The sequence below is a fragment of the Rhinoraja longicauda genome, chromosome 5 (genome assembly GCF_053455715.1).
Source record: "Rhinoraja longicauda isolate Sanriku21f chromosome 5, sRhiLon1.1, whole genome shotgun sequence".
NCBI classification, from domain to species: Eukaryota; Metazoa; Chordata; class Chondrichthyes; order Rajiformes; family Arhynchobatidae; genus Rhinoraja; species Rhinoraja longicauda.
The window spans coordinates 59,442,607-59,456,635 of record NC_135957.1 but is presented as its reverse complement, the minus strand read 5'-3'; the positions used below and the strand labels follow the sequence as shown (position 1 = coordinate 59,456,635).

General features: G+C 38.5%; 2 protein-coding genes across 2 annotated transcripts in view; one reads left to right on the top strand and one right to left on the bottom strand.

Annotated features, from left to right (window-relative positions):
* The window catches only part of nt5dc1 (5'-nucleotidase domain containing 1), a 434,656-nt gene that overhangs the window by 340,907 nt on the left and 79,720 nt on the right, over nt 1-14,029 (bottom strand). The gene's annotated exons all lie outside the window — the stretch shown is intronic.
* The window catches only part of LOC144593816 (uncharacterized), a 73,388-nt gene that overhangs the window by 32,646 nt on the left and 26,713 nt on the right, over nt 1-14,029 (top strand). The window contains exons 6-10 of the mRNA XM_078399935.1: nt 3,347-3,421; nt 4,126-4,200; nt 5,266-5,343; nt 7,330-7,413; nt 10,351-12,174. Of these exons, the coding sequence (XP_078256061.1) occupies nt 3,347-3,421; nt 4,126-4,200; nt 5,266-5,343; nt 7,330-7,413; nt 10,351-12,174 (2,136 nt within the window). The remainder of the gene's footprint in view (nt 1-3,346; nt 3,422-4,125; nt 4,201-5,265; nt 5,344-7,329; nt 7,414-10,350; nt 12,175-14,029) is intronic.

The following is a 14,029-nucleotide window of genomic DNA, read 5'->3' as shown; positions in this document are numbered from 1 at the left end:
TGTCACAAAAATCTATCTCAACCTTGAATATGTTTAATGTTTTAATGTTTTTTTTCCTCTGCTTTTTGGAATGGGAAAGTTCTAGGGAATCACAACCCTCAAAGAAGAACCAGCTGCCCTTTAAGTCATAGAGCATGAAAGCAGGGCTTTCTGCCCAACTTGTCCCAGCTGAAAAACATGCCCGATCTAAAGGATTCACATTTGCCCGTGTTTGGCCCATATCCTTCTCAACCTTTCCTATCCATGTACCTGTCAAAATGTATTTTAAATATTATTATATCTGTCTCAACTACTTCCTCTGGCAGCTTGTTCCATATAACCACAATCCTCTGTGTGAGAAAGCTGTCCCTTATGTTCCTAGCCTGCCCAACCTCTCCCAATACTTCAGGTCCTCAAAAACATGGGATAGGGTGGCAAAATAGACAAGGCACAAAATCAGTCTTGATTTTATAGAATGGTGGATTAGATTTGAGAGACCATGCAGCCTATAGTTTTTGTGGTCTGAGATGCAAAATTTATGGTGAGTACCTATCCTATTTCTTGGAGCTGTTTAATCTAGCTTGGTTCTGATGATCCAAGAAAAATATGTGTCCATTCATTCCTTAAACTTTCTTTATAAGTACCCCAGAAATATTCTGCTACTCACTAGCAGTCTTCGTCAAGCTCAGATCCATTTCAATGAACAACTTTCTATTACTTGCAAATCTAAACAATGATTATAAGCAAGCTGTTCAATCTGCCTGGAGCTCGGGTGGGGCGACTGCTTCGGCCTGCTGGTGGGCAGTGGAGTGGCGAGGATCGGCGGAGTCACTGGTGGGGGCCCTCGGGGAGTTGGAGTAAAGTTTCCCTCTCCCCTGACTCTCGGTCTGGGGAAGGATCTTGACCTGAAGCGTCGCCTGTTCCTTTTCTCCGGAGATGCTGCCTGTCCCGTTGAGTTATTCCAGCATTTTGTGTCTATCTTCTTTAAGAGGAAGCGGATCCCAGTTTTGATCGTTGTGTTCAAACTGCCTGCAAACATATACTATTTCCAGTAGATGTCAGTGTTTAGCAATGAGCTTCAACTATCTTCTCCATTTGCTCACTCAAAATACTGCATTATTCATATTCCTATCGTCAGTGTAATTTACCAACTTAATAGCTATCACAAGTAGTAATTCGTTCATTTTACTCTGTATCATGTCATGTGCATTTACATATCAATTATTTGTCTATAATTGTTTTGAAAGTATATTGACAAAAGGTTGATTGATACAATATCCCCTTTTAATTTTTTTGTCATAAAAATCTTGTAACTAGCAATTTCTGAATTTCTTATGGTATTCACAGAACCAAAGGCTGAGCGCAATTATCAAACATGATCAAATGGCCTAAACTAATAGCCCCGTGTTATAAAAGGAAGCAAAACTGCGGCAGCTGGGAAATTAAAATTGTTAATCTTAATAAGGAGTTTTGGCCATCTAAGTTCAATCCAAGTTTCAAATCATTTTATATCACTGATATATCTTCACTCTGTTGAATTTTCTACTCAGAACCAACTATAGGGGAGGAAACTTAGGAAAATCGTAAAAAGAGTTGACATGTATTTCCAAATACAACATCTTCTTCATCCCCATATATCATTTTGATAAACAAGATAAACCAACCTTGTTCAAGCTATGCAGGAGCAAAACTATTTGAAAACAATAGTTTAAGGTGATTGTTAAAAAGTATTGTTGACAACTCTTTATAATAATTAAATAATTGCAAGGTGTTACCTTTTTTCTAAATTTGACTCAGAGCTTTATAATATATGACCCAAGCACTGGTATCCCAAAAGTCAAGTCCGACACACATTAATTTATGTAAATGTACATGATGAATGTACAAGCTTAACTTGTATTTGGAAAAAAAAGCAGGTCCTGAAACACTAGGAAAAAGCCTCTGAAGAATCTGGGCAGAATAGTTACTCAAATAATGGCAGTAAATAGCAGGGCTTTTTATTTATGTACGTAGAGTTATAGAGTCATATACAGCTTTGAAACATGCCCTTCAGTCCAACGACCATGCCGACCAACATGCCCCATCTACACTAATCCCAGCTGCCTGCTTTTGGCCCATATCCCTCGCATCCTATTCATGAGTTCTTTGAGAGCAGGGGAGCTAAGGGTGAAAATTAAAGAATCGCAGTGGACATAATTTCCTAATTTTTGCTTCCTATCCCTAATATCTTCGATCAACAAAAATCCATCCATCTCAGATTTAAAATTCAATATTGTCCTACCATTTATAAAAGTGCTCCAATATTCTGCCGCTCCCAAGCTTCCCCACCAAAGGAAATATTTTCACTATCTTAATTCCATGATTAGTGCAAAGTGAAAATGTCTTCAAATGAGTGGTAAACGAGATGCCTCGAATCATCAGTATCAACATGATGGTACCTGCTCTCTTCAAGCATAAAAACTATATGCACTATCTGCTCAATCCTTTGTCTTTTAAACTTCTATCTCTAAATTCCAAGGAACACAATGCTAGGTTTTTATGCTTGAAGAGAGCAGGTACCATGATGTTGATACTGATGATTCGAGGCATCTCGTTTACCACTCATTTGAAGACATTTTCACTTTGCACTAATCATGGAATTAAGTAGTCAGGTAAAGGTTACAGTACTGCACTAATAAATAATAGGTTGCATGACCATATTAAGCTATGACATCGGTCAGGAAAAGAGACACCCTTACTCAGCCTGCAATACAAGATATCGCAGTTTGAACTGTAGTTAACTAATTTCCTTCTCTAAACAGGTCATCCAATTCTAAGTTACTGTAATGGAATTGGGACCTGGTGGCTACATGGGGAGTGTTATCCTACCAAATGTACAAATGGAAAACATAATTAAGTGTATATTAATTACACAAGATGGACAGAGATAATGAAATTTATACTCAACCTTTCCTCTCTAAAACTCAGTGACAAATAGTCACTCATGAAACAATAGTTAAATTTTAGTCCCATGATGATATTACATCATGTCGATTATAGTAATATATGTTCAAACCAAGGTCGGGGACTTACAAAGTGTTGGGCTGTATTTATCAAAACAGGTCACCAGGTTAAGGACCATTATTCAAGGAAATCCTCTGAGGAAACGAGGCAAAATGGTCACTCCAATTCTGACAGTAAGTAACAAGTTATTTCAGTCAGTTAGTATATGATTAATCCTTTATAGGAATCTACGTACTGAATGTTTAACAACAATCCAAACAAGTATTCACTGTGTAAGGAAGGTAAATTTGTGTTTGTGTAAAAATTAACAAATGTTCAAACCAAAAAGAGAGATTCACCAACTGCCAATTTATTATATTTTCAGGTCACCAGATTAAAGGTCGGTATTCAAGGAGTTCCTCTGAAGAAAATGGGCAGAATGGTCACTCCAATTCTGACAGTAAGTAACAAGTTATCGTAGTCAGAGAGTATATGAATATCTTTTACAGTAGTCGTAATTGTATGTTTAGCACCAGAACAAACAATTATTCATAATGTGAGGTAAATTTATGTTAAATAAATAAATAGATAGATAGATAACATGAATCCATGTTCAATTATTTTTTACAAAAATTGCAGAGTAGCACATTAGTAAAGGTACTATATATGTAACCATAAGTTGTGAATTCAAACCTTACCATGAGTAGCTGAAAATTGAACTGGGATTCTTATCAATTACCATGGATTGTTTTGAGAAACCAATATGTGTTCCCTTTAATGAAAAGAGCTTGCATTCCCTTCCCAGTCCAGCAACACAAGTGATTACAATCATTTCTGAAATGGCTGAGCAGACCATCTAGTTGTGAGTCACAACACGGAATAAAACCTGATGAACTTCAGGGTACCTGCACCGTGAAAACGCGACAGCAATCCCAACCCAGTCAAACCCAATTGTATTGTATATATAGGAAAGTTAGCGTCAGAGCTGTGCATTAAATAAATATTTCCAAAAGAACATTGTAAGAACAGTTAGTACTTATATAAAAAATCCCCCACTATAAAATTCAATAGTTGTTGGGAAAATTGGTTAAATGGTGTAAAAATTAACAAATGCTCAAATCAAAAAGGGAGATAACACCAATTGTCAATTTATTACATTTTCAGGTCATCAAGTTAAGGGTCAGTATTCAAGGAGATCCTCTGAAGAAAATGGGCAGAATGGTCACTCCAATTCTGGCAGTAAGTAACAAGTTATCTTAGTCACTGCATGAATACCCTTTGCAGAAGTCTACAAATTGGATGTTTAGCACCAGTACAAACAAGTATTCACTATATCAGGTAAATTTGTGTTAAATAAATGTTGATTTAAGATTGCAGAGTAACCCAGTGGTAATGGTACTAGACAAGTTACCATCAGTTACATATTCAAACCTTACCATGAGTTGCAACAAAAAGCTGAACTGGGATTTTTATCAATAAATTTGTTTAAAAAAATCAATATCTTAGTTCCTTCAAGTGAGACAGCTTGCATCCCCTTCCAAGTTCAGCAATACAAGTGATTACAATCATCTCTGAAATGGCTGAGCAGACCATCTAGTTGTAAGTCACTACTCGGGAATAAGATATAATGAACATCAGGGTACTGCACTAAGAAAACACAAAAACAATCCCAACTCAGTCAAATTGATAAAAAACTGTGCTGTATATTCACCAATGGTCAATTTATTATACTCCCAGGTCACCAAGTTAAGGGTCAGTATTCAAAGAGATCCTCTGAAGAAAGTATCCAGAATGGTCATTTCAATTCTGGTCGTAAGTAACATGCCATTTTATTTAGATGTTATTTTAATTAATTTTAATTTTATAAGATTGTGCACAATTAAAGTTTAACATCAGAGCAAGCAAAGTGGTAAATTTATACAGAATAAAGTTGGAGTTATGGGCTGCATAATTGTCCAAATAGCATAATGCTCGTCAACTACCCACAGATTGTAAATCCCTTTGTGGTAAACTGCAAAACTGAATGCAATTCAAATTATTGTGCAAACCATAAAGAAAAAAAATGCCACCGTCATTCCACTAAGTATGCAGGAAATTCCAAGTCCAAACGAGGTCCAAATCTATCAACTACAATAGATTAAAGGCAATTAATGATACTTTTACTTAAATTTATTTTCTATGTAGATAATTGTTCATGAGACATCAGTTATATTTTAGTAATATTGCTTTATTCAGTATACATCAACAAATGTTCAAAAAGCAGAAGCTTCAACAAATTTGAATTCATTCTACTTTCTAAAACAGTTTATCAGGTAAAGGGCCACTATTCAAGGAGATCATCTTCTGAAGAAAACAATCAAAGTACAGATGCCAACTCAACAAGTAAGCTCCTTTTTTACATCCTCTCTGAAGGGTATTAACATGAAATAAAAATGCAGATTCAAAAACAATGTAATTCTTCAGCATAATAACAAAAAAAAATGCTGGAGGGCCAGGCAGCACCTCTGGAGAGAAGGAATGCGTGACTAACCAAGTCGAGACCCTTCTTCAGACTGATGTCAGGGGAGAGGGAGATACATAGATAAGGAAGTGTCTGAAATGTCACCTATCCATGTTCACCAAAGATGCTGCCTGACCTGCTGTTAGTGCAGTACTTCATGTCCTTTTGTGAACATAAAGCTGTTGCCTATCATATAAATTCAACCAGTTTGCCATTGTCCTTTAAAAAGCTGCAATTTTTAATCTGATTGAGCTATTTCGTTTTTGAGATAGAGCGTGGAAATAGGCCCTTCAGCCCACTGAGACGGCACCGCTGATTTGCCATAGATCAGTCTAAACTACACAGCCCTCTGAAATAGACTAAGAAAACACAGTTGTATCAAATTGTTCCAAAGAATGTGAATAAATTCAAATAACCCACTCAGCTCAGATCTGCCAAGATAGAAAAATCTTACTTACTAACATCTAGTGACTGGAGCCAAAGTTGTGCTCTTGTCTCTCAGAGTTGTGTTCCACAATCATACCTTTCAATAAATAGACTAGACTCCTCTATCTCTTCTATCACCATAAAAAGACACAACTCAGCAAGTCAGGCAGCGTCTCTGGTGGCGTTTCAGGTCGGGAGCTTTCTTCGCACTGATTATGGTGGGGTGGAGGGACGGGGAGGGGAGGAGGAGGAAGAAAGCTGGAAGAGAGGTGTGGGGCAGGACAAAGCCTGGCAATTGATAGATGGATACAGGTGAGCAGGAGTATTGATAGGTAGATGGTTGGGCAAAGACCAGAGATAAAGAGACAAGAAGTGTGAGATAAGGATTGAAGATGTGCAAATCTACCTCCTGGGTAAAGAATTCCAAACAATCACCACCCCCTTTGTGAAGAAATGTCCACTTCACAGCCCGACATAGCAAACATTTTGTGACATGACCCTGGTTCTAGACACTCCAGCCATATTAACTCCATATCACCGCTTTCAACTCTCCTAAGAATTTTGTACATTTCAGTAACATCACCTCTTGTTTTTTTTTCAAAACTCATGGAAGCAACAGACGTCATATGCATTGTTTATCATCATACATAAAAAACTGCAATCCCAAGAATCAATCTAGTGAACATTTACTTAACCTTTTGTGTTTCTAATACATCAATCCTAAAGTCAGGAGATAAGAGCTACACATGCAGATGCACTTTCACCAGGGTTTTGTATAATTGAAAGCAGATGACTCAATTCTATTAATCAAACCCTCTTGCAGTCAAGACCATCATACCATCTCCCTTCCTAATTACTTGCTGTACCTGCTTGTTAACCCTCAGTGGTTCACAGTACGACATCCAGCTCCCACTGAACATCAACATCTTTTAATCTCTCACAATTTGCAAAATACTAAAAAAAAAATCTGTTAAAATGGATGGCTTCACATATTTTTCACATTATATTCCATCAATTATATCTCGTAGCTCCTGGTCTTGAAGGCCTTGTGCTTGTGAACAAAATTGATCACTGATAAGATAGACACGAAGTCGGAATACGAGTCCCGATCCTTTTACCAATCCTTTTTATCCAGAGATGCTGCCTGACCCGCTTAGTTACTCCAGCACTTTGTGTCTATCTTTGGTATAAACTACCATCCGCAGTACTTTGCTTTTACACATTATCACTGATAAGACCAAGATCAAACCCTGTTCACCTGCTTTTGCAAAGTGCTGCCACAACTTTTTGTATTAACCAACCTGTTGAGTTTATCTTGGAGCAACTGAGCCTGTAATTATTTTCTTTAAAGTAACGATCCAGGAAGAAATAGCAATATTTGTGAGCGATATTTGCATTTTGATTCACACAAAAAAAGCATTTTTGATTCTTTCCCAAAATAGGTGATGAATCTGATGACCACGATACAGAAGACAATGAAGAGAACAATGAATCTGATTCTTCCACCACTTCGTCTTCTTCCTCAGGTAATAGATTCAAAATTGTACAAAGAACAGAGGAGTTTTTTTAATGCATTATTACGATCATATGAGTTGAGTATCCATTGTGCATTCTCCTTTTGCTAACTGTTTAAATAAATTAAATATCTACTTCTTAGGTTAGTTTAGTTTAGAGATACAGCGCGGAAACAGGCCCTTCAGCCCACCAAGTCCGCGCAGACCAGCAATCCCCGCACATTAACACTATTCTAAATATGTATATATATATATATATTACATATTCTTTTATTCGTCCCACACCGGGGAAATTTATAATGTTACAGCAGCAAAGTGGATAGCAAGAGAGCAAGAGATCACGCATTATAAATAAACAAATAAATAGATAAATAAACAGATAGACAGATAGATAGATAGATAAATAAATAAATGGATGAGCATGCTCATACTGACACATACTATGGACAATTTACACTTATACCAAGAAAAAACACCTAAGCCAATTAACCTACAAATATGTACTTCTTTGGAGCGTGAGAGGAAACCGAAGATCTCGGAGAAAACCCACACGGTCATGGGGGGAACATACAAACTCCGTACAGATAGCACCCATAGTCCGGATTAAATCCGGGTCTCTGGCGCTGCAAGCGCTGTAAGGCAGTAAGTCTAATGCTGCGCCATCGTGCCGCCCTGTGGAGAACGTGGATTGGTGACGTTCAGAATTGGACCTTCTTTACCTGTCCATGTTGTCCAGAGATTTTGAGCCGCTGAGTTACTCCAGCACTTTGTGTCTTTTTTGTAAACCAGCATCTGCAATTCCTTGTTTCTATATCTTTTTCAAATATTAGTCTTCCCCCAAGAATGGGAATAGGGGTATAAAACTGTAATTATCATTTACAAGTACAATTACATATAATATAAATGCAGTTGTATGGGGCCATGGGGAAGTCCAGAACCAGGGGTCACAGCTTAAGGATAAGGGGGAAGTCTTTTAGGACCGAGATGAGAAAACATTTCTTCACACAGAGAGTGGTGAGTCTGTGGAATTCTCTGCCACAGAAGGTAGTTGAGGCCAGTTCATTGGCTAGATTTAAGAGGGAGTTAGATGTGCCCTTGTGGCTAAAGGGATCAGGGGGTATGGAGAGAAGGCAGGTACAGGTTACTGAGCTGGATGATCAGCCATGGTCATATTGAATGGCGGTGCAGGCTCGAAGGGCCGAATGGCCTACTCCTGCACCTATTTTCTATGTTTCTATGGTGAGACTACATCTGGAGTATTGTGTACTGTTTTGGTCTCCTGATTTGAGGAAGGACATCCTTATAATTGAGGCAGTGCAGCGTAGGTTCACGAGATTGATCCCTGGGATGGTGGGACTGTCATATGAGGAAAGATTGAAAAGACTAGGCTTGTATTCCCTGGAGCTTAGAAGGATGAGAGGGGATCTTATAGAAACATATACAATTATAAAAGGACTGGACAAGCTAGATGCAGGAAATTTTTTCCCAATGTTGGGCAAGTCCAGAACCAGGGGCCACACACAGTCTTAGAATAAAGGGGAGGCCATTTAAAACTGAGGTGAGAAGAAACTATTTCACCCAGAGAGTTGTCAATTTGTGGAATTCTCTGCCACAGAGGGCAGTGGAAGCCATATCACTGGATGGATTTAAGAGAGAGTTAAATAGAGCTCGAGGGACTAGTGGAATCAAGGGATATGGGGAGAAGGCAGGCACGGGTTATTGATTGGGGACGATCAGCCATGATCACAATGAATGGCGGTGCTGGCTCGAAGGGCCGAACGGCCTCCTCCTGCACCTATTTTCTATGTTTCTATAAACCTGAAATACAAGGGGAAAAAAGATCGTAAAATATAAGTAGAGTCAAAGAAAGTGTTTGTGAAACATTTTAAAATGTTTTTAATACTGATCTTATATACAGCTTGCAAGGAGAAAGGTGAGAGCAGGCAAAAGAGGTTGAGGCCAAGGCACTGGGAAGACATTTTTTTTCGTCCAACAGGAGAAAATGCAGATGAACAGATTGTTTGGAAGAGGCCACTAGGAAGTGGTCAGAGTGGCTTTGCCTATCATAAAAAGGAAGTATATATTTTTATGTACATATCTTTTCAATTCCTGAGTGAGGTACACACTTGAAAGAAAGACCACAAACTTGGTTGGAAACTAAGTAAATCAAATCATAGCCTTTCACCGGATGAATGTCATAGACAGAATATCCGCCTGCAAACCCACAGAATCCTGGGAATAGTTTTAGTGGAGATTATCACTGGGAAACTCTCTCACCCTAGATTCTAAATACAGAATATGTGCCCAATCAAATGGCCCAAAATAAATCATTTAACATTTTTACTTTCTTAATACTTGTTAACTTACAAAAACGAATTTATGAGATATACTTTAGCCTACCCCGTCCCCTACTATGATAAACTCACTTGATTAAAATAAATCTAAAAATCAACATAATAACCAAGATACATGCTTTATTTATAAGTCAACCAAAGACAATGTTATTATTCAATACCTCTATACCAAAGAGTTTGCAGTATTACTTTAAAATGTATAACTTATTCAAAAGATGTCAAAGTATTTATTGGTGAACCATGCATTGCCAGTAACAAAACAAAGGCCTGTTCAATCTTTTTAATAATTGTCTCCACTGTAATAAATAATACAAAACTGTTAATTTCACAAGATCAGCTCATCTTCTCACTATCACATACTTCCAATCATCTTTTATTCATCCACATTAAACTCAAGTGTACTTCTGCAGTAAAGATAGATTGTTGTGCTTCACATGGTACATGTAGGCATGTACAGAAACGCATGGAATCTAGTTCATACAACGCATGGAATCTAGTTCATACAAACGCATGGAATCTAGTGGCATACAATTTATAGACACAGTAAAAGTGTTTAATCATCCAAATCTGAGAGACCTTTATTTCTTTTTAACAGAAGAACGAAATGGGGAGCCAGGACCACCTGGCCCACCTGGGCCACATGGTCCACCAGGATACCCAGGAAAGCCAGGATTTGGGTTGCCAGGGCATCCTGGTAAACCTGGACCACCAGGTCCACAAGGATTATCAGCAGTTGGAAAACCAGGCCGTCCAGGAGAAACAGGAAGGCCAGGTGTGCCAGGAACTCCTGGACGAAAAGGAGATGTAGGATCCCCAGGGAAGCAAGCATCAAGAGGGCCTCCAGGACCCAGTGGACCTCCTGGACCATCTGGGTTATCTGTCATTGGTAAACCAGGAGCAAAAGGAGAACCAGGTCAACCAGGAACCCTTGGATTTCCTGGAACAAAAGGGAACCCAGGATACTCAGGTCAACCTGGGCCTAAAGGGGATAAGGGTGTTGGGAGTCCAGGGCGACCAGGTGATAAAGGTCCTCCTGGACCATATGGTCCACCAGGTCCACATGGACCAGTAGGTAAAGGACATCCAGGATCCCCAGGCCCAAAAGGAGAACCAGGTCACAAAGGTGAAAAGGGATCATCAGGATTACCAGGAGAGCCAGGTAAACAAGGCCGAGGTGGCCCAGCAGGACCACCTGGAAATCAAGGGATTGGAAAACCTGGAGGAAGGGGACCTCCGGGTATTCAAGGGAAGAAGGGCCATCCTGGCCTGCAAGGCTTACAGGGTGCACCAGGATTGCCAGGCTTAGGAAAACCAGGTCTCCCAGGGCTTAAAGGACACCCAGGTTCTCCTGGTGAAACTGGAAAACCAGGAGAGAAAGGAAAGAGTGGATCACCTGGCGAACCTGGGCGACGTGGTCTGGCAGGACCAACAGGGCCCGCAGGAAATAAAGGCCCAAAAGGTCCACCAGGTATAGTTGGTGTACCAGGAGAAAAAGGTCATCCGGGAATAATGGGTCCAAAAGGGCAGACGGGCTCAAAAGGTGAGCTAGGATCAACTGGTCAGCAAGGGTCACCAGGGGCCCCAGGAAAGCCAGGTTCAGATGGTCATAAAGGACTACCAGGCCCAGCTGGTAAAAATGGAAATAAGGGACTTAATGGGCCACGTGGAAACTCAGGTAGTCCAGGTAATGCAGGTCCTCAAGGACCACAAGGACATCCAGGTGAACCTGGAAAGAAAGGACATCCTGGGACGCCTGGCTCAAAAGGCACATCTGGGCTTCCAGGTTCTCCAGGGCACCCTGGAGTAAAAGGAGATCCAGGGGTTCCAGGGACAGCAGGTCCATCAGGCCCCCCAGGTAAATTTAATGGAAAAGTCATTATGGGGCCAAAAGGTCCACCTGGACCAAAAGGACCAGGTGGGCCACCAGGTCCTCCAGGACACCCTGGCCCAGCAGGTCCACCAGGAGAAATTATTGTGCACACAGGGAAGTACAAAGGTTATAATGGTTATATCACCTCAGGTGATGTAGTGAGTCCTGTTCCAGCATTTACTGCCATTCTTTCTCAGCCTTACCGTTCAACAGGAAAACCAATAGTCTTTGACAAAATACTGACCAATGCAAATAGTAACTATGATTCATCAAGTGGAATTTTTACATGTGAAATAACAGGCATCTACCAATTTTTTTATCATGTACATGTCAAGGAAGCAAATGTTTGGATTGGTTTATATAAAAACAGTGAACCTGTAATGTACACATATGATGAATATACACCACAATATGTTGATCATGCCTCAGGAACTGCGATCTTACATTTAGAGGAAGGTGACAAAATATATGTAAAGTTACCAGCAGAAAAGTCCAATGGCTTATATTCTTCTGAATATATGCATTCGTCTTTTACTGGATTGTTAATTACACCATCATGATGTATGTCAGTTTTACGAGACAGAGTTGTGAGTCTAAATCTGACACAGTCAGATGACATTGTAGGGTAATTTACAAAAGTGACATAAATACCCAAAGAATGGCAGACCAAGAAATCATTACAGTATTTTTAAAGGAATGTCATGAATTCAAGGAAACTAAACATCCATACAGAGCAAAATAATATATTTGCTGAAAATATGATAATGTATTCCTATTCTATATGTACAGGTCATGAAGATAAAAAGAATGATTGTTTGAGAAAGAAAGTGTCAGAAATTATATGCCTGCATGTTATTTCAATGAGTTTTTATTTAATTTTCTCATACTGGTCACATTTTCACAATTCAACATGGCTGGATGACAACAGACTAATTTTGTTACCATCTTTGCAAATTACATCATTACACAACACATGTTTCTGGATGTATGAAATCGTTTTGGACAGTAATTACATAACATCGGCAGCATCTGTGAAATGAAATGATGTATATTGGTAAGTTTAATGTCAGCTTTCAGGAGAAATCAGGACAAACCCAATGGCCTGTTGGTTCTGGGATCACAGTCGAAATTTAGTGTTGGTACATAACACAATTTATTTGCACAAGTGTTAGTTACAACACCACTACAGCCTCAAAATGCAATCTCAAAAGCTTCCTCATTGTGATCCATCTACAAATTATTTGCATGTCCATTTTTTAAAGTTTAATAGTTGAAATTCTAAGAATGTTGGCAATTAAATTATGCTGTATGTTAGTGTGTTACCATTATTTCTGTAAAAAAAATAAACATCCTGAATAATACAATGGTTCCATTATTCAATTCATAACATACCCTTTCTGTTCAGTCAAATGCAAACACAAAAAGAAAACAAAATTGAAATAATGCCCCTTAACACAAAGAAAATAAATTTCAAATCATACTAACACCTTCAGAAGTCTCTTACTTAATTTGTGATAAAGATTCACCAGATCCAAATGTTTATTGGCCAATTTTATTCTAAAGTGCAAAAGTTTGTCTCATATTTATAAGTTTCAACATTTTAATTAATTGTATTACAGTCTGAACTTGTCCAAGTTAAATTTTGTAAAACAGGCTTCTTGGATCATAAATGACCTGACTTACAAAAATCTGCCTTTTCCAAAGCACTTTTCTCGCCAGTAAAAATAAAATGTGTTGTGATATTCATTAATGACAGGATAGAGCATCAGTTTAATGATGGGTACTGTTCGGGTGAATGTTTTGATGAAATGAAAGAAGTACAACAGGCATACGTACCGTGATACAATACAGGTTGCTAAAAACAGACATTTATGACATGGAGAAATCTGCTTATGAACAGTGCTCAGGAACAGAATCCCTACCTCACCAAAGGACTACCCGTACAAGCAAACTCAAATGAGCATCAGGAAGATGTTCAAATTACTCCTTGATTTCACAAGCTTTTAAGTTCACAGATCTTGAGTAAGATGTAACTTATTATTTTTCTTACCAACTCGATAGTAATAAATAATCAGCTTGTACCCAGAAAAATCAGCATAGATCTTTATTGGAGTGTTGAACCTGAAGTTATAGATTTTTAGCACAATTATCAATAAAAATTCATTTACAAATAAACATAATAAACCAATTCAGTCTGACAAAATATTGTTTCTGAATTTCTTGCAAATGAAGGTAACCTATTGTGTTCTTTAATTTTAGTATCAAAGCCATTTGATTAGCCGTTTCAGGTCCCTTTCAGTATTATTTTGGTCTGTAACTTTTGATATTTCATTATTTTATTCATTTATTAAGTTTCTTGCTGCATACTTAAGATTATTGGACATGCCCTACAATGTAAAAATCA